Here is a 26356-nt window from a genome sequence, read left to right as displayed (position 1 = left end):
GAAAAGCCACGGAATACGAAAAGCCACAGAATACCAAGTGCTTTGACTTCTTAACAGGCACAAACTGATGACATTGATGAAGAGAGAGAAGAAATTAAAGGCTAGGATTGCTTCAACTTCCAACGGCCATAACTTTTCATCTTCCCCTCCTCTTTCTCTCCATACCCTCTAATCTATAAATAGAGGCCTGGATCATTGTAAAAACCATCTTGAACTTGCTTCCCACTTTTGTGGGCTGATTGAAAGAGAGTGAGTTTTGAGATCCATCAAGAGTGTTCTTGGTGTCTTGGGTGTGTGGAAGAGACAAAGGAGAAGAGGGGGAGCTTACCGGCACTCGCAAATCGCCGTGATCCTGGCGGAACGTAAGGATCTAAGGTAAGTGTCTTCGCCTTACGTTGTTTCTCTCCCAACATCATCGTTATCATAGTTATAGTTTTTTTTTTATCAACGTTTCATTTATCACTTCACTCACTTACGTCCCCACTCTCTCATCTCTCCATCCTTGCCATCGTACCATTCCATATCCAACCACTATCCTCGTTCATACCATAGTTCATTATCGTGTCCGTCACAATCACTTACTCTTTTATTTAAGTTAAATTAACATATAAATTAAGTACTTCTTAATCGATATCACTCGCTCATATCCTTGAATTGTGTTTTTGTCGATTGCTCATTGATCATCACTAGTTTAAGAAAGTAATTCCTTAATCATCGTTCCCTGTGGAGACGATCCGTACTCATCACTAACTACGTATTTTCAAGTACGGTCAAATATATTTTATTGAATAATCTCAATCACCAACGACGAATTTTAACCCTAAAATTGAGATTATCAATTGGCGCCGTTGCCGGGGAACGATGGCCATTAGGGATTTATTTTCTTTCTAGTAACTTTTTTTACACTAATATCTTCTAAGGGTTATTAAGTATGAAAAGGACGAGGAAATCATCATTCTCAGGTATGAATTTTTTTCCAAATGCTGAAGATAACTCTTAGATGTCTTTTTGGAATTTTGTGTTTGATAGCATATTATGATTTCGAATCTTCCGAATCAATATTATAAATTTCAGAATAGGATATATGAAAGAAATTTGGATCCACGTTTACGTGAACCATTTCATGTTGATTTTCATTCCTCTCGACAAAATTTTACTAATGTCCCTAGAGATTTTGAAAACCATGAAACTTCTTATTGTCATCATCTTCAATCTTGTCATAATAACCAAATGAATGAATATTCTAAAAGTGTGTATAATGAGTATGCATCGATTCAAAATAGAATTTCACAACTTGATGATTCGGATGAAAGTGATCAATATTTAATAGAATATTTTAAGAAGTACAATGAGGAATTTAAATATAAATGTATTTTCAAAATGAGAGTACTTCATAATATGGTTAGAAATATATTTCCTGAAATTGACATTTACAAGAAAGGAGAATACTATGAAAAAATTATGAACTTTTTAGAAGATGTCAATTCTTTATTATCGAGATTATTCGAAGAATGCAGTGACATTGAGGTATTTTATTTCACAAGAAAAATTAACAAGACAAAATTGGAGATTTGTTTTGCTAGACCATATTCATATTGTGAAGAATCAGATGAGGACTACTTTGAAGAAGATTTGGTTGAATTTAATACAAGCAACTGTGTTGAGATTTCTAATCATGTGGTTGATAATGAAATTTCTATTCCAAGTGATATGATCTCAAATGAAGAAAAGGAAGTTTTTTAACATAAAGATGAAACTATTTCATCTCCTTTTGTTGAAACTTTGAACGTTCAATTTCTACTTTCAGATGTTCCTTCTATGGATAAAACTTATGAAAATGATATATGTTCAACAAAAGATTATTTTGATGAGAATATTTTGTGCCCCTTTGGTGATACTTATAATTTTCAGATGTTATTTTTTGATGATCAAAATGTTATTTCTAATGATGAATATCATGGGAGAGATACATGCTCAAGAAAAGATGAAAATGTGGATTCACATAGTTCATGTAATTCTGATGATAATTTTGATATTCAGCTATTATTTATGGATAATCAAGATGATACTTCAATTGATCAGTCTTGTGATAAACCTCTGAATATAAGTAAAAGTTTTGAAGTTTTTGATGAATTTATTGATGAGATACATGATCATGAAATTAAAGTCTTCATTGAGCAAGGAGAAGTAACCTTAAAAAAGGGGTTGGAATCAATACTAGAGAGAATAACTTTGAAGAAAATATTTTTCACCAATTGGCATGATCATATATTTGATATCCATTTGAAAAATGTTTTCTTTGAATATTTATGGAGTACGAATGAACATATGGTTGAATTGAATGGGGATAACATATATTTGACATATTGGTATTACAACTTCATGGATTTTGAAAATATTTTTATGAGGTTGTATTTGTGTTTCAATTATGTAATTCATACATATATTACATTGTTATCCAAATCAATATCAAAGCCAACCTTGAAATATAAATTTATGCACATTGGTGTTGAAAATCTCATACACAAGATTAGTGGTATCATAGTCATGATGACTTTTGTTTTTATGGGGCTTCTAGCTTATTTATTTTCAATTTAATAATCACTTATAGTAATTTGCTTTAAATAATATTTTTTGTCTTGTTGCTTTAAATAATTGGCTATCACATACCCAAGATGATCTCATTGACTCGCTTTCTAGATAATATTGGTTTTAGGAGAATAAATTATGCGGAGGCAGCCGTACTAAGCACAAGGATCCATGGCAAGACAATGACATCGGACGCAAAAGAATCACGGTTAGACTATTATCTTCCTTCTGTTTTTATTTTCTTGCATTAGGGACAATGCATATTTTAAGTGGGGGGGGGGAACTTTGGTTCCAAAAATATTTTTATTCCTTACATCTTTTCAAGTTGGGGGGTAGATAATTGTATGAATTTAATCATACCCATCTTGGAGAAGCAGTCACCCCGTATCCTAGCAACATGAGTATAGAAGTTAGGCTTGTGTAGCGGATCAAATACATCTCTCAATGGTATGAGCCATGATCTAGATGCATGTGTTTTTCTTCCAAATGGTTAGGATATCTGGCAGGGTGAGGAACAGACATGAAAACCAAAGGGTTGAAGTACTATCGTCTTAGGGGAATGCCGAGTGAGCCACCATCATCCACCCACCAATGAGTGAATCGAGTCTAAAGTTTCAAATCTCCACTAAGTGAATCTCTCTTGAGGTAAAAATGGTCATATTTCAAATTCTTAAGCACAGAATGACCTTTCCTTGAGCCACCTTGAAATACCTTTTGAAACCTATATGTGTACCCTCTTCATCCATTTTCCCTAGCTTACCCTTACCATTAACCCAATTTCACTCATTCTTATAGGTGCCCATCTATTCCCCGCTAGTCCTAGAATACTATGATATGCTCACTCCCAATTTTCTTCTCCTCTTCCCCTTGTGATTCACCCTCTCATACCTTTTCCTTTGTATAACTCTCTTTGTTTATGTCTACGTCTTGTCTTCTGAGCTCATCTTCATGGTACTAGCCTGGAATGCATCAAATGTTGTGTAGTTGATCAACCATTATCCATTCCCATACTAAGCTTCCATTTATGTTCACCCCTGTTGAAAAAAAAAAGAAAGAAAAATAAAGAAAAAAACAAAAAAACAAAAAAACAAAAAAACAAAAAAACAAAAAAACAAAAAAACAAAAAAACAAAAAAACAAAAAAACAAAAAAACAAAAAAAAAGAAAGAAAAAAAGGAAAAAAAAATTTTTGGGGTTTTTCTTGGAAGCATCTCTATTTGCTCGATATGAATGTTGATTAAATTATCATCTAGGCTTAGTCAATAACGTCCATCTTCACATATTCTCTCATACCATTTTGTTCTTTTTGTCTATCTTGGGAGTAAGCTATCTTAAGTATTCTATGCCTGTCAATCATCCTTAACATACCTTTCACCCATTCTTTTGAGACATTCCTCATTCTCTTCTCTCTTTACACATAGTTAGATAGTAGCCTCATCACACGTGATTCCTTGATACACAATTGATATTCTGTGTTTACTTGAGAAGTGAATAGTGACTATCTTTTACTCTTAGGAGGGAGGAAACTTAGTGGGGACCGTCATGTGTGAGTGAGTGATGTGAGAAAGTGAGGGAAAGCATTACCTAGATTATAGTATCAAACCCGGCGAGAAGTAGGCTTCACTCCTCATGACCACCAGCTCTTTCCAAAATCACAAGGGAGTCTCTCATACGCATTCTAGAATTACATGGGTATAATCGTACTTAGCGGTGTAATTGATATCATTATAACTTCAAGCTCATGTTGCTAAGACTATAAGGTGAATGTATCTACCAAGAGATTTTAAATGCCATTGCTAAGGGGCTAGCAATGATTTAACTTGGGGGGTCTGATAACATGCATCTTTAGTGCCTTATATTATTATATTTATGCGTATTTATGCATTAAATTACTCATATTTGCATGTTATCAAGCTTAAAATGATTAAATCTATTTTTAGAACAAATTTCTGAAATTTTTCTATATTTTAGGATTTTTCTAATAGTATATTCTAAAAGAATATAATTTTTGAGAAAGAATATGATTTTTATGGAATTTTTGGATATTAAATTTGGAAAGATATGATTTTTCTGATTCAAAAAATATATTTATACGTATTTTTTGGGCTTTTATTTGATTTAATATGAAATTTTAAGTATTTAGGTTTTTTTTATGGCATAGTGTGACGTGGCGTGCGGATGCGCCGCCACATCAGCATTGAGAAAGAGATTTTTTCTTTGTTTTTTGTCCTTTTGACATGTACATGTGGCACGGAATATGAAAAGTGATAACATGATAACATGCATGTTATCATGTTAATCCCAATTAGTTAGGGTGCATCAAGAAGTTCATGAAGATAGTTGAGTGGTCAATATGGTATCATCCACCCTTGGTATAATAGGTGATAACTCAAGGAAGATGATGTGATGAAGTCCTTTGCCGAAACAATAAAATCATCGGAGAAGAGTTCTCCGATGATTTTAAAACGCATCTGTACTAACTCAGATGGCCAATCAGGGTTTGATAACTAACCATACCCTAAAGTCATCCTAGGAGCGTCAAGTGGATGAGGGACTATATGTACACAATAATCAACGATAAACATGTTCCATGAATGGGTTGACAACAATCCTTTGTATTTTTTAGAGCACACAATGTAGCTTGGTGCCCCACGTGTTGGGGACTCAATCTATTGATTGTGTTAAATATATCCATTTAATTAATCTATATGATGATATAGTTACTTAATTTAGAAGGCCAATAAAGGTTATTGGGCTGCTCTTTTGGTAAACTAGGCTGATACATGGCCCTAGAGGGTCAGACTCAAATGATATTTGGACATGAGAATATATACTTAAGTCTAGGGGTTTTTATGAAAAATATACACTTGGTATAAATAGGGCAACACCCTTAATGAAATTCACCTAGTCCATAATTTTTTAGGGGCCTTCCCCTTCTTCTCCTTTTCTCTCCACAATTCCTCTCCACTCGTGATGCAATTGGGGCATCGTAACGTCGACAACGGATGGTGAGGGGAGTCTGCAATGGTGAAGGAGGGGATTTGACATGTCGAGGATCCCATGGATATGTCTAGTGGCTACACATTTGAGCAGCTCTACTTGTCTCGCTCCGGGATCCAAGAAATCATGGATGTGATCTATGCACAAGTGATTCATTTAATATGTTAATGATGTCGCAACAATTTTGTTAAAATCTTTTACTTCGTGGAATCCTCGTCTTCATCTAGATCAAGGCCTCTAGAACCCAACATAATGGAAGACCTTATCATCATTAGAAATGTGACCTTCCTAACAATTGAATATCCAACAAATTTAAAAGTTGGAGGGTACTTTGCACTATGTCCCTTTGAAGCTTCCAAGTGCCAAGACTGTCGAGAATAGAATAGAATAATATAAGTACCAAGTCCTGAGCTTCCAACTTCTAACACTTGCATTATATACCTTGTGTATCAGATAGGGATCGCGCGTCCTAGTACTGATATCGGGCTACAGTATCGAGAGGGATACTTTACTGGATACCGAAAATCAAATTTTAAATATCAATTTTTTTTTGATACCCGGATATCAGTTTCTACAGTACAGATATCCGATATTAGTATCTGTCTTGACGTCGTTATCCGCCTCCGTCTCTTGGGAGGATAACAATATCAGATATCGAAGTTGGATATCGGATTTCAAAGTCCAACTTAGAAGGGTGGTATAAATATATATATAATGTAACGGTTGGAGAAGATTTACAAGGGCCAGCGGGTAAGCGGAGAGTGATAACTTGCAAATTAACATGATTATTTGATGAATTTTAAATATATTTATGCACTTTAATGACCATATTTGCATGCTATTATATAAAAATAAAGATAAATGATTTACACTTTGATTTTACTATTATTTCTAATTTTTATCATTTTTTACATGGTATTTAAACTCATTTCATTGAAGAAATATTTTTTACAGGGCCTTAAATACTTGGCTAAAGGTTAGTAAGGGCTTTCCTAATTTTTATGGAATTTTCCCATATTTTTATAGAATTTATCTCCGCGTGCATTTATTAAACACAAATATTCCTCGTACTGCAGTCGGTTAGCCGCGTGCACTTAATGCATGCGGCAACCGACGCATGTGCATTGATTATAAATCAAATATTGCGACGCGCTTTTAATCATGAAAACCACAGTCGATTCACCGTGTGCATTAAATGCTCACAGAAATCGACTGCGTATTATTAAATATAACGAAAAGAAAAGTTCTCTTTTGTCTTTTTTATTTTTTCTATTAAAACAGGGCGACGTGGCTCATTTTAAACCATTCAAAAAAAGCATTGATTCAGCAATGATTGCGTGCTGCAGACGCGGACAATGACGTGTCAGAACGCGATTCGAGAAGGTGGAAAACGAGAAAAAAGGCCAACCAATAGAAAAATGTCATTTTTTAATAAATATAAAAGAGATCCAACGGTGGAGATTAAGCGCCAGTAAAATGACGATATCTTGAGATCTAGAAGTCCGATTGAGCTGAAATTTTGAGGGCATGTTTTTATTTTCCCCCTCTACATTCCCTACGGTTGGATCTTTAAATAGAGGTTTGGAAAAGGGCGAAATTCACTTTTGGAAGTTCTCCCCAAGGATTTGGCCAGGAAGGACACATGAGTTGCTTTGGAAGTCGACAGTTATTGATTATGCACTCAAATTTGTAAGTTTCTGATTTGTATTTTAAAATTCTTCTTTAGAGATTCCAAAACGCCTTGGCATGGGTGAAACGTACATGCGCTATAAGTTGTTTTGAATGGAATTAGCATTGCATTTTGAGTCTGATTCAAGATCTGATTTTGAATCTTTAGTTTTAAATATGTTTGGAACAAGTCTGCATTTTTTGATTTTTAATTTAGGGTCAGATTTCACACTTTCGCCAAATTCTTCACTTTCTTTCTCTAGGTTAATTTGTCTAGTTTCTCTCTCTAGATTTCAAAATCGATTGTTTAGAAATTCAATTCAATATATAAAAACCCTAAATATAAAATTTCATCCATAATTTCGTCCATCTTGAACTCCGATTTCAAAATCCCTTTCTTGATTATTAAATTCCCAAATTTAATTCATAAAAATTGTCTTAAAATTTTATAATTATTGGGAAATCAATAATCTGAATTAATCTGATCTTATAATTTAAATCATTCTATCTTGAGCTTTTTGACCAAAATATTTAAAATCAAGGTTTTTTACTCAATGTTGATTAATTAAAAACATTATTAAGCATATTTAAAACATTATTCGACCCCTTGCTTGCTCTATATTCTATATTTACAGATTAAGGGTACTTATAAATTTTATTGTATAAGTCTAAACGCCAAATCAACGACATATTTACACATCATTTTTAGGATTATCAGAGAGCTTTCTAATTAACTATGTAGATTGTTTAATATATACAGCCCCAAACTATTTTTTTTCCATATGGGATTACAGGATTAGGAGTTTAACATTAAAATCCAAATCCTTCTATCCCATATGGAAGCAATTAGAAATTTTCAATTGTATTTATTGAACGAGTAAATAATATGTTATATATATTTATTAAATATATTACGCGTATTATGGGCTAATAAAATAGTAATTATTTATTAAAATATTATTAGATCATTTAATATATGTCCTACCTTGTTTAATATATACAGGTCAAAATTTCTGTTTTCTTCCATATGAGACCATAGGATTCGGAGTTAATGTTTAACTCCGAATCCTGTTATCCCATATGGAAAAAAATCAAAAGTTTAAGCTCTATAAATTAAACGAGGTAGAATAAATGTTAAAAACATGTGGCGTTGTTAGCATAAATTATCTAAAATGATGATAAAATTGATTTTTTATGTTGATACTGGATATCGATATCCGGATACTGGTTTCGATATCTGGATATCAAAATCCGATATTCGCTATTCGTCTCGTCCTTACCCATTCAATATCTGTCTCTGATATCCGTCTTCTTCTATTGGACAAATATCGTCCGATATCCGATATTAGACACAGTCCCTTTTTCTGGATATCGGATATCGAATGTCTGATCCCGGATATCGGACGGAAAATCCCTAGTATCGGATGAAATATTTTAAGTAGAGAAGTTTCAGTTGGAAGATGAGCTTAGTATGACTGAAAAGATTTTAATTTCAATGGCCATTTAGACGATTTCCAACCTTGTGGCAATTTGTGAGATGCCAGTTCATTGGATCCATGAAGAATGGAATATTTGTGAATAAATTGCTATAGAGCAATCAAAAGAATGACACGAGGACTCATACTTTTATTGAGATATTGCAATTAGTACCTTATTAGTCCCCTCTCTAATCACCAGTTACAATTAATAAATGCCACCAATAAACATACTCATAAATGTTACGCATATCTACTAGTAAGGTACAACCATTAGGATGATGTATACGACACAAGATATCAAATTACGATATTGGTGACATTTTTGTTCAGATGACATTCGTAATAAGGTATACATTATCATTATCCAGTATATTTATCAGATAAAAGATAATAATAATGTTGTATACATTATCTGTATTCAGATCCGTTATCCATGAACCTTATGCTAGGGTTCGCCCATCCCGATACAGGTATCGAATTACGGTACCGGACGGATGCTGTACCGGTTATCGAAAATCAAATTTTTGGTATCCTTTTTTTTGATATCCGGGTATTGGAAATCGATATCGGATATCGGTTGCTATAGTACCGATAGCCAATATTGATATCCGTCTCGATATCGTCATCCGCCTCCGTCTCTCAAGGAGGATGACAATATCGGATATCGGGCGCGGATATCGGATTTTGATATCCAAGTTAGAGAAGCTATTTAAAAAAATAATTAACTCATAATTATTCAGCGGTTAGAATGGATCAACGTGGGCAAGAGGGTAATTCGGGAGCTTTTTGATTGACTAAGTGGCACATTTAATATATACAGCTAAATCTTTTTAATTTCTTCCATATGGGATAACAGGAGTCTGACTCATTTAATATATACATAACAAAATTCCTAATTTATTCAATGTGGGATAACAAGATTCAAAGTATACATTAAACTTCGAATCCTGTTATCCCATATGGAAGAAAATAAAAATCTTGCCGTCTACATATTAACTGGGGTTGAAAATACTTCAAAATCCTACGACATCAATGTACATTAGTCATTAAATGTGATGATTAATTTATTCTTTCTATCGATGCCGGTTATTGATATCCGGATACCGGTTCCGATATCCGTTATCTGATACCCGTTTTGTCCTTACCCCCCCGATATCCGTTATCAATATTCGTCTAGACCTAAAGGACGGAAATCTACCGATATCCGATATCAGACATCGTCCCGGTTTTTTACGGATATCGGATAGTAGTTGTCCGATTTCGGATATCGGCCGGATGTCGGATGGACAATCACTACCTTATGCATTTTGCGATTTGCATGCTTTGATATCTAGCATTGGAAATGGGTATTGGATAAACATTATAATTTCTATGTTTTAAAATATGGAGTGAGAAAGAGATCAGAGAGAGGGAGAGAAGTTGACTAAAGGAGACATAAAGAGAAGGTGTGTGTGAGAGAAAGAGATTGCATGCCAGAAAGAAAGATATAGAGAGAGTTGGAGGATGAAGGAGATGGAGAAAGTGAGAGGACCAAGAGAACAAGAGAAAAAGAGTAAGATGAACAGGAGAACAAGAGATAGAGAGAGAACCATAGAGAGGGAGGGGGAGAGAGAGACACATAAAGAGAGAGAGAGAGAGAGAGCAAGCCAGAGAGTGGGAGGGAGGTAGAGAGAGAGAGAGATGAAGAGCCAGAGAGAGGGGGGGGAGAGAGAGATAAAGAGCGAGAGAGAACAAGCCAGAAAGAAGAGAGAGAGAAAAAGAGATCAGGAGAACTAGGGTGAGGAAGGGAGAGAGAGAGAGGGATCGTTAAACATCTCTCTTGTTTTCTTCATGGTATCCGATAAGGGTCATTGGATCGTACCCGTATTCGTCATTGTAATCTGGTTAATGATATCGGCATCAGGTATCATTATCCACTAACAATGTCCATTACTGGTATCTGTCCTTCAACCAAAAGTATAATCCACTGTTGATATCCATCATCGTCCACGTTTCTGAAATTTTGGATAATGCATATTGCGAGAAGTAATAATGGATATCAGATTCGGATACCATTAATAGCACCCTATCTACTATAGATAAATTTAATTTTCATCTAAGTGAGATTTTCAGTGTGCAAAAGACAACTCACTTGAACCCAATTGGAAGCAAAGTAATAGCCAAGTGGTGCCGTTGCCAGGTAAGCAGGAGAAAATAGAGATAAGGGGTACATTTTTATGGGCATCCCTTGGAATAATAACTTAATACGTGCAATAAAAAATTTAAAAAATCAAGATCGACTTAATCCTTTGGAATAAAAATATATATCTAAATGTTTTTTAGCCAAAGATATCATTTTTTCATTGATTCAGTGAAAAATCTACGAGAAATAGTTGGCATTACCTATCTTTGTCAAAGTTTCGTGAGAAAAACAAAAATACTATTTTACATATTTTTTTATTCCAAGGGATTGTTTTTTATGTATGGTATAATGGATGGATCGTTCACTGCAGACAGTTAACCTATACATTGACTATGGCAAAAATTTTGAAAAAATGATGCTGAATAATGAAAATATTATGGCTTTATTATTCTCATGTTATAACAATTACTTAAAACTTTATGGAGGTACATACAAAGATGTTAATTACATAAGTTACAAGATACTTTAACTTTTTTAATGTAATTCCAACTCGGCCATTTTTTAAAAGTTTTCAAACAATATAATTCCAACTCAGCAATTTACTGTTACACTATTCGGAAAATATGTTAAAATTGAGTCTCTGATAGATTCTCTGGTCGAAATACAGGAAAATCCCACTCAATTCTCGATGGAAACGGACTTTAGAGGTTAAAATTGAAAGATACGAAAAATATGATGACATAATGTGAAAAAAATTCATTACTATTATGTTGAAATAATAAACCTTTTTTTAAAAAATTCACGAGGACATTTTAAAAATGATTTAATTATATAACTTACTACATATTTAACCGAACATTTAATATTAATTAATTTGAATAAAAAATTCAAACTCATCCAAATTGATTAAAAACACTTGAACAACTTAAGCCATTAAATGTTTAAATTAAAATATAGCAAGAATTTTAAATCCAACTCTTCCAACTAAGACCTCCATGCCTCGCTTACCAAAATTCTTCATATAAGACACCAAATTCATTCAACTCACAAAACGACTACTTAAACCACCCCGTTTAGTATTGTGCAATTTAATCGTTCAGAATCAATTAACACTGAAACCATAAAAAGTCAATCTGAAAAGCAAGATATAGAAGATACTATACATTTTTTATTAATTGATATTATAAGAGATAAAATTAACACGAAAGAAGAAAAACAACAATCTCAGTTAATTCACAAAACAACCATTTAAACCACCCCGTTTTAGAATTATGCAATTTAATCGTTCAGAATCAATTAACACTGAAATCAAAATAAGTTAGTCTAAAAAAAAAGATGTAGAAGATACTATACATTTTTAATTAATGAAAAGACATTATACAAGATAAAATTAACGAGAAAGAAGAAAAACAACTATATTCAGTTAACTCATGCAATTGTTACAAAATTCAGTCAACTCAGAAAAAAACTATTTAAACCACCAATTTTTATTGATATAATTTAATCAACACCGAAACCATTACAAGCTAATCTAAACAAGATAAAGAAGATACTACTATACAAGATAAACTTAAGGAGAAGGAAGAAAAAACAAGAAAAAAATTAGTTTGACAAAGATTGAAGGTCTACCTCATGGAGAACGGAAGGGACGACTGTAACAGACAAGACGACGAATCCTGCCTTTCTGCAAGCGCTCTCGAGAAGGTCCACCTGTGCTGGCCCTTCAGGGCAGAAGGCCACGGCGGCGCCGCCACTGCCGGTGAACTTCGCCGCCGCGCCGACGCTTCTTGCCGTCTCTATCATCCTTATATTCAAAGACCCGAGAGCCTCGTCTCCAAACATCCGCCTGACAGTCGGTGAATAATTTTATAATCTTAAAAAAAATTATAATTTGGTAGTAAAAAATCAACTAAATTAGACCTGCGGAGATCGAAGTTGTAGTTAATGAGTCTCGCCAGTTCTTCGTAGTTCTTCTCCATCAGAGCCACGCGGCCTCGTAGAGGGATCTCCGCCACCTCTTCCATGGCTGATCTTATAATCTTGTCGCCTTCCAGCCACCGCTTGCGAACCGTGCTGTGTACCTGCAAATCGCGATCAAAGATGTTTAAAATTTTATAAATTTTCTTAAATTTATAAAATTTAAGAAATTTGATCTTATTTCTGAGTTTTTACGCAATTTGATCTTTATTTGATTTATCTGATAAGTTCACAAGCATTATATCTATGAATCTATCATTATGTTCTAATGGATCTGGGAATCGATAGATCAGATCTTGATCGATTGATCAAAGGCCCGCCGATCAAACCGCTGGTTTCAATCAATCGGTTTGATCTTCCGTTGGTCTAAAAAACTTAGGATGATCGGATCTTCGAAAGGCCCCTCTTGACCGAAATCTGTTCCATCTCGATGTAAATTGATTATTTTGGGATGCTTCAGCAATTTTGGGATACATCTTTTAAAATATTAATTATTTATTGGCGTGCATTTGATAATTCAAACATTGAATTCTTGCAAGACGTACCTTTCCCGAATCGCTTGGATTTTCAGCATAGATGAGATGAAAAGGAGGGAGGAGGCTGACGTCCATAGGAAGGTACTTTCCATGGCCGTATTTATCCATGTGTTCCTTGCTAAAATCCTGAGGAAACAGTCAAATGAGTTATTAAATAATTCCCTATACTTTTGGGAGTGTTGAAGTAAAACATCCTGCTTAAAGATGAAAAGTAGCGTCATTGCTATCAGCTATTGCTTTTATCACAGTTAATGAGCACTTGAATCTACAAGGATGATGATTAATGGGGGATATACCATGTAGACGAGCCCGCCATAAACTTGGGCTACCCTGTCTTGAAGACCTGCTACGATCCCGAGTTCATTTTCTGCATTAAGGATCAGCTGTGGCCTTATCTCAACGCTCACCAGATGCCTGACTTGGTAAAAGTCTAGAAGACAGTTTAAAGCTGCACATATTATTGCACTTGAGCCTGAAAGTCCAGTCTGAAGATGCCGGACAAGAGAAATGGTAAGAGTTAAAAAATCCAAGTTGTTTTGTGGATAATGTATACATATTTATCTATTTTGAAGAATAAAGAGGGAAGATCGCCCGAAATAGGTGATCAACCGAAACGGGTAACAATATATTACCTGGCGTGGGATGTTAGTTTCATATGATAATGTAAAGTTTCCCTCTTTGAGATGAATTCCTTTCTCAGAGCAGAATTTTTTAAAGACCTTGCATATAGACATGAGCAGGCGCACTCCTCCGTAGTAGCCTTCGCTCTCGACCCGGTTAACCTGCAAGAAGAAGAAGAAATGGACACATTGGTCATTATAAATGATCCCTTCAGTTAAAGGACCTGTGATACTGCTAAAGCTGTAAAATGGTTTAATTTCGTTAAGATCCGGTTAGAAAGACAATTTGAATGCTACATTCTGTACTTTAAGGCGAGGAGTTTTATTTATTTCATGAAAGTTTGTATTTTGAGATAATGATCAGATATTTCATTTTCTCCACCTCCAAAAAGATATGATGACAACTCGGAAATCAAATTTAAGAGTTGTTTTTCAGAGATCCGATCATAGTTTCCAATTGAAAGTGGACTTGAATGCAGTGCCGATCGATTATGCTTGAGAATCGCGGACATTATCATCCCTTCAGTTAAAGGTTTCGTGATGTTGGTAAAGCTGTAAAAAGTTTAATCTCATGGGATCCTATCCGAAAGTATAACAGACCGTCAATATTGTTGCAAGTTAACGCGAGGAAATCTCTGTAAAGTGTTACCAAAAGTGTATGGTTTGAGAATTAGACCAGATAACTCGCTTTCTCCATCACCAAAAAATTAAAACAGAGATAACTCTGGAATCATATATATTAGAGCTAGCCATCGTTAAGGTCATTCATTGTGAAAAGGAACGGAGAACAAACGTAATTTCCATTAAAAAGAACGCTAGAATACAGTCGAATAACGCAGAGCGAACCTCGGTGATTATAATTTAGAGCTACACATCGATAAGATCATTAATTGCGATCAGGAACGGACAACAAACGTAATCTCGACCAAAACTCCTAAAAATACCAGAATACAGACGAAATGACAAGCCACAGGTAGACGAGATAGATCAAGTGATCCACGGAATCGATGCGAATGAGATCACCGCACGGACATGGACATTCACGAAATTCACAGTCGAACGCGGACGAAATGCCTAACAAACGCTCAATATCTCCGGCAGAAGTCGATTCGTGAGATAGAAGAAAACGAACCGTTAGGGCGACGGAGAAGAAGTAGACGATATTCACAATCTCGATTATATCTTAGAGCAAGCCATCGTTAAGTTCATTCATTGTGATCAGGAACAAACAACAAACGTAATCTCGACCAAAACTCCTAAAATAACAAAATGCAGACGAAATCACGAGCCAGAGATAGACGAAGATAGATCAAGTGATCCACGGAGTTGATATTCCCAAAATTCGCAATTGAACACGGATGAAATTCGCAATTGGCAGAAGTTGATTCGCGAGATAGAAGAAAACGAACCGTTAGGGTGTCGGAGAAGACGTAGACGATATTCACAATTCGAGTATGAATGTGCATGGCATGCTCTGGAAGATCTCGGTGAAGAAGGACGAACCAGGTGATCGATGGAATCAAAGAAGACGAGATCGTGGAGTGGATGCGGTCTGATGATGAGATCCTTGGAGGATTGGAGACGAACAGACGACCAGAAATTGCCAATCGAGAAGGAGATTGTTCTTCCGAAGTAGACATCGCTGGGATTTCCCAGCAGCCCCACTCTAGCGTAGCTCTTGTGCTCGATCACAGCACCAGAAGAGGACTCCATTTCCATGTTTTTCCAAGTTTTTTTCCGTAGATTAGCGATGAAAGGGGTTATTTATAAAGGGCCGTTTGAATATTTTTAAAAAATGTCCAAACAAAGTTTCGTACTTCTTTATCACACCCCCCAACTCTTTATTTGTCATCTGGTCTTCAAAACTGATTTACAGCAAGGGAATAGTGTTTGCCCGTCCCGATACCGGTACCGGATGCCAGTATTGGGACGGATGCTGTACCGGATACCGGAAAGGCAATTTCCGGTATCCGGTTTTTTCGATATCCAGATATCGGATATCGGATGCGGATATCGAAAACCGATATCCACATCAAATTATAAATTAAAATAATTTACTTAATAAGATATCCCGCATTACACGTACGTAGTCACGTGTGAACTGAAAGAGCTTTCTGTATGATAGTAGATCTCAACTGTTATATACAGTTCTCGATTTATTAATTTTTTCCATATGGGATAGAAGGATTCGGGTTTTGTGTTAAACTCGGAATCCCTTTATCCCATATGGAAAGATATAGAAATTTTTCTTTCTATTTATTGTACAGCGTAATGATTAATTAATATATTAATTTTCATTTAGAACGCTCTTAAAAGAAGCGTTTATAGATATTATTTTAATACTAAATAATTTAGCGGCCTCATTCAATATATACATGGAAAGGTTTTTAAAATCTCCCGTGATAACGGGATTCACAATCTACATTAACTTTGAATCATGTTATCCCATATGGAAGAAAAAAAATAATTGCACACTATATATTAACGGGCATTGAACATAAATCAAAATCGAACAATGCGATTGAAACTAACATGTATAATGTGGAAAGTGGTTTATTTTTATCGTAAGATACCAGATACCGGATATCGGAACCGAGATCCAGATATCGAAAATCGGTATCCGGCATCCGGTATCCGTTTCCGAAATCCGGATATCAGAAAACCGATATCCGGTATCCGATACCGTATTCGTCCTCACCCCCGATATCTGGTCCCGATATCCGTTTAACCCCTGCTAGACGGACATCGCCCGATATCCGATATCCGGAACCGTCCCATTTTTTTCCGGATGTCGGATATTGGTTGTCCGATACTGGATATCTGACGGATATCGGGACGGGCAAACCCTACTAGGGAACACCACGTCCGGGACATGACGCCCCGGACATGACTGAACATATGACGAAACATGACGGATGGAGACGTGAAAAACTTTTGTCATATCATCATCATGTCATGCGTCCCAGCATATGCAAAAAAGCCATCATGTTCCTGTCACCGTCCCTCCATAGGGCATCGCGTCACGTCCGCGCCACCGTGATGGCGTCACCGTCACTGGAGACGTGAATAAAACCCTACTTGAACGGAGGGGTGTATCTCCAATTATTTATAGGCAATGTCGGTTTGTGTGAGCAAAAAAACTGGGACTTCTATGCAAAATGCCAGAAAATTTAAATGGTCACGTCATGTGGCGAAATCTCAGTCGTCGGAAAGATAAAAAATATTGATTTTTATATTTATTTTCTGTACGTTTTAACTTTTCAAAAATGCCGTCAACCGTGATGTTTGTTCCATCGCGTCATGCGTCCTGGGCAACCTGCCACTGTCGCATCCCATCACGACCACTTCATTATCCGTCACCGTCATGTTTTGGTCACAGTGACGCGTGATGTGATGGATGACCCGTGCCGATCCCTATTTATAGCTAGGAAATTATAAGGTTCTTAATTTAGTTGGTAATTTTTCTATTTAAATATAATTAGTTATTAGCACAGTGGCGATGGTCGTAGCAATGTAGTACAGTATTCGCCTGTCGGATATTAGATATTGGTTGTAGGCATTCTAGTAAGAAGACTCCTTTGAAGGTCAGCCACTACATGAGTGCGATAGCGAAGCCAAGCTGTCAATAGGTGAGCAGCCTTTATAGAAATGGGAAATGGCCTAATTATAGGTGATGTAAATATATGTGGCCGGCAAGCCAATCACACATTCCACATCTCGTTCCATATTTATTAATAGAACATATTCATTATAGTGCACGTGTGATGCGTATAATGAAGTCCATGAATACATGATCGGACTTAGTGAATTATGATGAGATCGTAATGCGGAGATCACTAGTCTTTAAGCATGTGTTCTAAACATTCCTATTCGAAGGATACGCGAGAAGGACATCGAAGTATCCGGATAGAATAGCACTATCTAGCCTCACTCCAATGATGAGTATGGCCGATCCCGTAGCCATTAGTGTGGCAACACTAAGGATAGATACTGGGTGCTCTATAGCGGAAAGAGTTCACTGAATTGATCCGTACGAATCCCTGAATGGTATTATATCGAACTGTCAATCAGGTTGATTCAGGCCACGGTTGTGTAAGTGGTCCTTAGACCTGAGACACCAAAGACGTCTTGTGGACGGAAGGTTGTACTTTGGCTATGGCCAACGAGTCTCTAATCATGGGATTCTAAACGGTCTTAGTTCGGGTGCATCAAGAAGTACACGAAGGTGATTGAGTGGTCAAGATGGGATCCTCCACCCTTGGTATAAGAGGTAACAACTCAAGGCAGTGAAATATCGGAGAAGAGTTCTCCGATGATTTCCGAATGCATCAGTACTAACTCGGATGACCGATTAGGGTTTGACAGTTGACCATACCCTAAGTCGTCCAAGGAGCGTCAAGTGGATGAGGGATTATACATACACGGTAACTGATGATGAACAGGTTCCATGAGTGAGTCGATACACACTTCTTTGTATCTTCTAGGACACGAGGTGTAGCTTGGCACCCCACGTGTTGGAGTCTCGACCTATCGATTGGGTTAAATTGATCCGACATTAATTAATCTATATGATGATATAGTTAATTAATTTGGAAGGCCAATAAAGGTTATTGGGCCGCTGGAGTCGTTAACTAGACTGATACATGGGCTTAGAGGGTCACACGCAAATGGTCTTTTGGACGTTGGAAGATATACTTAAGTTTTGGGGGTTTTTATGAAAAATACCCACTTAGTATAAAGAGGGGAAGGCCCTGAAAAAAATTCACCCATGCCAGAATTGTTCAGGGGCCTTTCCTCTTCTTCTCCACTCTCCCCACACCCCCTCTCCATCCCTGATGTGATCGGGACGACGTAACGACGTCGACGGAGAAAGAACGGGGCTTGTCAACGAGAAGGAGGAGATCCAACACGCCGAGGACCGCGTGGATACGTCTAGAGGCTGCACACTTGAGCAGCTTGACTCGTCTCGCTCCGGGATCGAAGAAATCATGAATGAGATTCGTGCAAAGGTATATTGTTTCAATGTTTTCGTTGATGCAGTTCGATTCGCAAAAAGGACTTCCGATGCACATCGTTTTGTTCTGTTCATCCAGATCTAGGCCTCTAGAACCCAACAATAGGCCTTCGATCTGATATTCAGATATCAGAAATAAAAATTAGTCACAATATTGGGTATCCAGATATTGGTTTAAAATATAAGGAGCTATTGTCCCATGTGAGACGATATAAATTGTTTCAAATAAAAAATATATCAAAACATAAATATTGCACTTCCTGCATCGTGTGCTAAGCAGTGTTTGCCTCTTTAGTCTGGGTTTTGGTGTTTGCATAACTGAGTCCATTTTGGGCTGAGTCGGCTTTGATTAGTGAGGGATTTGAAGTTTCACATACATAGTATAGGTTCAAACCAATCTAACTTAAATTAGATTTTGATGAAAATCATTAACGGGATTAATTATATTCACATAAAGAATAACTATAACTCCCATGGCTCAATTGTGGCATTGTGTGTTTCCTAGTGAAATGATAAAACGTATAAATTACATATTTATTTATAAGTCGGATATTAAGAAAACATATTCCACTCCTATATTTGATGCCATCGTCCAACCTTAGAGAAGATGGATGATGACATTGTGACGGATAACAGTACCGCATATTACTACAGTAGGAATTAATATTTGATGCCATCTCAGATATGTGGAAATCAATAAAGACGTATGGCAGATTTTCCATTTCTGATATTCTTGCAGTAACTATTGCTACCCTTAAAATAGAGGAAATTTCCTGCCTGAAGTGGGTAATTTACAATCCCAGTTTTTACAAAATGTTTCATGCTAACAGGTTATAAGACTCATTTATTGGTAGCAACAGTTTCTTAGATCAAAGAGTTACTTGGAATCACTGACCCAATTCATTGATCTAGAGCACCAGTGTCTTCATCTCATGGTCTTACTTTATCAACGATAGCGGATCTTCAATCTTCTAACTATTAGTTAAAAAAAACTGATCCAAGAGCTTTCATTGGTTTTCATAACTTTCTAAGGTCGCGCTTCGGTAAAGGAAATGGTGAGTACCAGATTGTGCAAAAAAAAAAGAGTGGGACATTAGAATATCTGAATCAAATTTAGAGGTCAAAATTATTTATTTATTCAATAAAACTCTGCATTTTGGTTTTATATTATTCATTCGATTTTAGTATGCCTCGAGTTAAGAATAAATAAATGTGAATTTAGTAGTCAATGTGAATTCTGAAAACATAATGGGCAGAAAAAATGAGATGTTCCCATGTTTTGGCTTAGTAGTCAACGTAATGGACCTTTCTTTAGATCTGAAATGACTTTAAATAAAACAAAATTAAAGTATAAAAATAGGCAGGTAGTTTCTATGAAAAATCGATTTCAACAACCAAAACTTAATTAAAGATGATGCTTAGATAATGCTAAGCTTATAATGTAAGTCCACGATTGCATGCAATCAATGTCTAAGTGAATTTTGATGAGATCGTGATACAATGATCAATAGTCTTTAAACATGTTTTCTAATTATTCATATTTAAAGTATACTTTAAAAGGTCATCAAAATATTCATAAAGAATATAATTGTCTAATCCCACTCATATGACGAGTATGCACGTAGCTATTAGCGTGGAAACATTAAGGACGCATTTGATAACATGCATATTTAATACTTTAATATGATCATATTTACATGTCTATTTGCATTAAATCACTCATTGCATGCTATCAAGCTTAAACTGATTAAATCTTTTTTTAGAATTATTTTATGAATTTTCTACATCTTTGTGTATTTTTTGGGAATTCTCTGATAATAGATTCTAAATAATATAATTTTTGAGACATAATACGATTTTATGGAATTTATTGACATTAATTTTGGAAATATATGAATTTTCTAAGTCAAAATATATATTTATATGTATTTTTGGGCTTTTATTTTAATTATTATGAATTTTTAATTGTACTTTTAGCCCTTTTATTTGCATCGCTACATGTCACCGTTTGATTCGTCGAATGGCGACGAATCGTTGTGAATGTTGATGATTGGCGATAGCCAATCATGAGCTAAGTTAATGATTGGAGTCAGCCAATAATTAGCCAGACAATCATCACTTCACAGTTCACAAAACGATGATTGCATTTATGATTGACAAATATTTTTTGGTGCATAGTGACATGGCCCAATAAAAAAAGGGGCTATTTTTTGCACTAAATGATGCGTGGACGGATGCACAAAAGACAAAAACATACCTTTTGAATTCCTTTTTCCTTGAAATGGCGCGAGCAACTTGGCACACTTGTGTCCACTGATTTAAAAAAAAAGAAAAAAAGAAGAAGAAAGAGGGTGACGCGGCGCGCACTGACGCGCTGCCACGTCAGCCTCGAGAAAGATATAAATGCACGCGCAGAAGGCAAGGAGACGCAGAATGTTATTGGATGTGACGTTTTCACAGAAATGGAAAACGATGATGATGATGAGGAGAGAGAATGAAATCAAGGTCTAGGATTGGCTCAACTTCAAACGTCCATAACTTTTGATCTACAACTCCAATTGAGCTGAACTTTTCAGCATTGCTTCGTCTTCCCCTCCTATTTCCATCCATACCCTCTGATCTATTAGAGGCATGGATTATTGTGAAATTCATCTTGAACTTGCTTCCTACTTGTGTGGGTTGATTGAAATATAGTGAGTTTTGAGATCCATCAAGTGTGTTCTTGGTGTATTGGGTGTGCGGAAGAAGCATCATAGAAGAGGGGAAACATTACGGATGCATCGTATGAATACCATTCGGGGACTCATAGGTTGGGTACGTGGTCTGTAGACATGAGAGACCAAAGATATCTTATGGATGGACAACTGTATTTCAACTATAATATATGACTCTCTAATCAAAAGACTCCTAATAGTCTTAGCTTAGATGCATCAACAAATCCATGAATGCGATTGTTCACCCTCGTTATTAGATGAGATCGATCAAACAATATGATGTAGTTAAATCCCCATTTAGGGCAGTGGAAATATCACAAAGTGTGTTCTTTCATGATTTTGCCATATATTAGTACAAAGCAGAATGATCGATTGGGGTTTGACGACTAGTCATTCTCAAAGTCCTTTCGGAGTCCTACATGGATGAAGGATAACATATGTACACAGTGATCAATGAAAGTGAATGTTACACGATAGAGTTGACATGCTCATTTGCATCTTTTAGGGTACGAGGCATAGCTTGGCATCCCACAAGTCAACAAGTTAACATTGATTGAGTTAAATCAATTATTGATTAATTGATATATATGTGTTATTGTTAGTTAATAAGTCTGGTCCAATAGAGGTTATTAGGCCATCGAAGTTATTAAATAGACTGATAGACAGGCCTAGACGATCACACACAATATTTTTGGATGTTAGTGGATACACTATGAGTTAAAGAAATTTTAGTGAAATTTCTCAATGGCGAGGGGTCGTGGTGAAAGTTTTCTGCAAACTTAAAAAAAATATACACGTTATAAATAGAAGGGACACCCTCTTTTGATACCTGTGCGAGGCATTTTGATTGTCCACCTCTTTATTATTTTTCTCTTCCTTTAGTGTTGCTTTCAACGAAGACCGCATGGAGATGAAATGGGATTTATAACAAAGCCCAACTCCCAAAAAGAATAGTAGATCCAGCTCTCTGAAGATAGTTGAATGACTTGACGATGATCACTCGAGGAACCAAAAAATCACTGATTTGATCCCTACAGAGAGTATTTTTTTGGTTTTTAGCTCTTTTTTATATTTGGGTGTGCAACCTAATTCATATCGTGTCGATTGAGGCTCAAAATACCCACCGAGGGGTTTTGACCTTCATTTTAATTGTGTTATCGATATTCTTCTTGCCCACGTGAATATCAACAATGAAGGCAATGATCACTCTCATTTTTCTTCATCTGAGTTGATGGTCGTTGGGTATTCCATGATTTGAAAATGATATAACAAAAATATTTGAAATGCACTGATTTATTAGAATTTAGGGTTTCTGCCTTTATGTCATGGTATTTGTCATGTGAAATGTCACCCATGTCCTTATCTCGTTTGGTAAAAACTAATGTCCCCGATTTTTCCTCAATCGTTACCATCGTGAGATGCACTTTGGCATTGACTACCTTCTTGGCGACACTTGTCAAGATTTCCATGTGGAATTACCATTTATGAATATTCAGCCAGCTTGCATAAAATTAGATGCATTTGGAGAGCTATGTAGTTATAAAATACTCATAACATCTACCGATTCACATGAAGTAAATTATCCCTTTCCTTTCACATTATATATTATTTTATGTCATTGTTTGAACACTCAAGCTGTTAAGATAGGCTGACAGCTTAAAAAAATAGCTCAAAAAAATCATAATATATGTTTTTTGCTCTGATCCTAATTTAGAGGCTTGGACGAAATATCTATAAAATTTTATGTTAATAATAACAATATTTTGTTGAGAGTCCAAAATGGCAGTGTAAGAATATATCAGTGGATGTTATGTACATACAATGTTATATGGACAGGTATTAAGTGGAGTATATGTGTTATGGATAGATCTAGGAGTTTGGATCTCGTTGACCACACCCTATCATTATTTATGAATTCTGACCATTGCTCACACGGTATATGAATATAATTTTTACAAGTGAATTGATAGGAAACTTAATTGGTAAATTGAAATTTTGAATCAATATTAGGTGACTGAGAACTTTTTTGGCAATGATCACATTGGTTGGTAATATATTGAGTAAGGGTTACAATATAAAGTGGAAGTAATATTGAAGAGAGATTGAATTAACATAAAAACATATTCATCTGGTCTATTTAGGAGTCACGATAAGTGGATGCTCGTTGAATTATTTTGTTGAGTCAAAAGAAAATGTTGTTTAAACTTGAAAAATAATATGAAGTTGATTATAGAGTTGTGATCAATTATTTGAGAGATGGGAGAGCAATGAAATGACTCATCAAGGGTGAATGGTTAACTCATTATAATCAATGACCTGACATTTCTTAAGTCAACAACACGAGGAAGGGGGCAACCAAGGTTCTAAGGCATACCAAGAGGATGTGAAGCTTAGTTTTGAAGTCAGAATGGCAAAAAATAATGTAGACAATCCATCAGGGATTTGGAAAGTGAGGGGGGGGGCTTGTAAAGTTGTTCCCTGGGAGGTGGATGCAAATGTCAACAAGTAGCATTGTGATTACATATTTAATATACATACCTATTTGTTGAATAACAGTTGCTATTTTTCTTATGAATAGAGTGAGACAGTGAGGAGCCACAAGAATCCCAGGGTACAGTGTAAAGTATTTCCATTTTTTCAGAACATAATATAATAAAAATTTAGATAATTTTAGAAAAAAAGTAAATTCCCAAAATTATTATATCCATAATATTTTCTGAGATAACCTTATAAAATAAGTCAATATTTGCAGATCATTATACAAAACATTGACAACATATCATAAGTCATTGCTTGCACGCCATTGTCACACAATGAAGAAACTATTGAATCTACTTTTTGACCACTAAGATCACAACAAATAAAAGCTGTACCATTGCATTCATTGGCTATTCAAAAAACGGAGAAGTAAATCACTAATATGCGTGCCATAAGTAAATAAATTTTCACATATTAATTCAATAGAGTGATATATCTACTATGTTAGCCCGGGAGTTCGTTAAGATTTTAATTGACCAAGAAACCAATATCGTAGTAAAAGTCTGCAAAATTTTCTGCTCTTAATACACCTAAACACAAAGATGTTCACGTTAGTATGCCATAAGTAAATAAAGTCACACATATTAATTCAATATAGTGATATATCTACTATGCTAGCCCGGGAGTTTATTAAGAGTTTCATTGAACTAAGAAACCAATATCGTAGTAAAAGTTTGTAAAAGTTTCTGCTATTTATACGTTTAAACAAAAAAAATTCACAATACACATATGCATGCCATAAGTAAATAAATTCCCAAATATTAATTCAGTATAGCGATATATCTTCTATGTAAGCCCTGGAGTTTATTAAGAGTTTCATTGAACCAAGAAACCAATATCGTAGTAACAATTTGCAAAAGTTTCTGCTATCAATATATTTTTTAAATTCACAACACACGTATGCAAGCCAGAAGTAAGTAAATTCCCAAATATTAATTCAATTTAGTGATATATCCACTATGTAAGCCCTGGAGTTTATTAAGAGTTTCATTGGACCAAGAAAGTAATATCCAATTCGAACAACATTCCCGTTCCGTCCCGTTCGACCCGTTCAGTCCGTCCGCTGCGGGACATTAAATGCATTTACGAACCATTAAATAATACTAAAAAAACGAATATTATCCGGGGACCACGAACCACGTCGGCGATCCCAACCAAGCGGAATCTGGACCGTTGCACAGGCTCCAAGATCGACGGTTCAAAATCATCCAACTCAGCGATCCAGGTCGCTTATCCGAACCGACCTCTATAAATACCAACACCCGATTCGTGAAATTTCCTACCAACTCTTTTCTCTCCTGCAATCGAAGTTTGCTTGTCGATCTCGACTTCTTTCCCAATTCTCGAAGCTCGCGATCGAATCCATGGCGCCCAAGGCGGAGAAGAAGCCGGCCGAGAAGAAGCCCGCGGCGGAGAAGCCGACCGAGGAGAAGGCGAAGGCGGAGAAGGCGCCCGCGGAGAAGAAGCCGAAGGCGGAGAAGAAGCTCCCGGTGAAGGACACTTCCGCGGCGGGAGACAAGAAGAAGAAGAAGAAGGCGAAGAAGAGCGTGGAAACCTACAAGATCTACATCTTCAAGGTTCTCAAGCAGGTTCATCCCGACATCGGCATCTCCAGCAAGGCCATGGGCATCATGAACTCCTTCATCAACGACATCTTCGAGAAGCTTGCGCAGGAAGCTTCTCGATTGGCCCGCTACAACAAGAAGCCGACGATCACGTCTCGGGAGATTCAGACCTCCGTCCGGCTCGTTCTCCCCGGGGAACTTGCCAAGCACGCCGTGTCCGAGGGCACCAAGGCCGTGACCAAGTTCACGAGCTCGTGAATGTGAGTTGAAATTAGGGTTTTTTCGAATGTGTGAAATTGAACGGTATTATCATGATATATGTGCAATTATCAGATTAACTGAGTCTCGTTGGTCTTTACTTTCTTCTATCAGTTACGATACGAAACTTTTATTTATAACCCAAATGCCAAGCGTTCTTAATGACATCACCGCCGAAGAGAATGGAATTTATCATGGTTATTGGGGTGTCTAATCATCCCGTTATCAGTAAATAAACTGACGAATGACATTGTTAACATTAACCGTTTCCAAATTTT

At 36.1% G+C, this 26356-nt stretch overlaps 2 protein-coding genes across 3 annotated transcripts; one reads left to right on the top strand and one right to left on the bottom strand.

Moving 5' to 3' along the window:
- Positions 1–12316: 12316 nt before the first annotated feature.
- LOC144707081 (glucuronokinase 1-like) lies at positions 12317–15719 on the bottom strand. Of its 2 annotated transcripts, none has more exons than XM_078580203.1 (6): positions 15399–15719; positions 14002–14151; positions 13666–13854; positions 13379–13495; positions 12777–12937; positions 12317–12702 (listed from the first exon to the last, which is right to left on the bottom strand). In XM_078580203.1, the coding sequence occupies exons 1-6, from the start codon at positions 15627–15629 to the stop codon at positions 12459–12461; spliced, it is 1092 nt and encodes a 363-aa protein (XP_078436329.1). In that variant the 5' UTR covers positions 15630–15719; the 3' UTR covers positions 12317–12458. The 2 variants fall into 2 exon arrangements, with proteins under 2 accessions (XP_078436329.1, XP_078436330.1); XM_078580204.1 differs by having other exon boundaries at positions 15493–15702.
- Positions 15720–25532: 9813 nt separating this feature from the next.
- On the top strand, positions 25533–26162 carry LOC144706687 (histone H2B.11). Its single transcript, XM_078579687.1, has one exon. It carries the CDS (start codon positions 25620–25622, stop codon positions 26076–26078), a length of 459 nt encoding a protein of 152 aa, XP_078435813.1. The 5' UTR covers positions 25533–25619; the 3' UTR covers positions 26079–26162.
- The last annotated feature ends 194 nt before the right edge of the window (positions 26163–26356 follow it).

This window comes from Wolffia australiana, chromosome 8 (assembly GCF_029677425.1).
Source record: "Wolffia australiana isolate 7733 chromosome 8, ASM2967742v1".
NCBI lineage: Eukaryota > Viridiplantae > Streptophyta > Magnoliopsida > Alismatales > Araceae > Wolffia > Wolffia australiana.
Note: the sequence above shows the minus strand (reverse complement) of the source record. Positions and strands in the feature narration are given on the sequence as shown.

Excerpts from the sequence above, each read along its gene's own strand:
- LOC144706687 (XM_078579687.1), top strand. The coding sequence starts at position 25,620 with ATGGCGCCCAAGGCGGAGAAGAAGCCGGCCGAGAAGAAGCCCGCGGCG.
- LOC144707081 (XM_078580203.1), bottom strand. The coding sequence starts at position 15,629 with ATGTCTACTTCGGAAGAACAATCTCCTTCTCGATTGGCAATTTCTGGT. Across the intron at positions 13,496-13,665 it reads ATGGCGGGCTCGTCTACATG|GATTTTAGCAAGGAACACAT; the intron begins GTATATCCCCCA and ends CTGTTTCCTCAG. Across the intron at positions 12,938-13,378 it reads ATCCAAGCGATTCGGGAAAG|GTACACAGCACGGTTCGCAA; the intron begins GTACGTCTTGCA and ends CGCGATTTGCAG.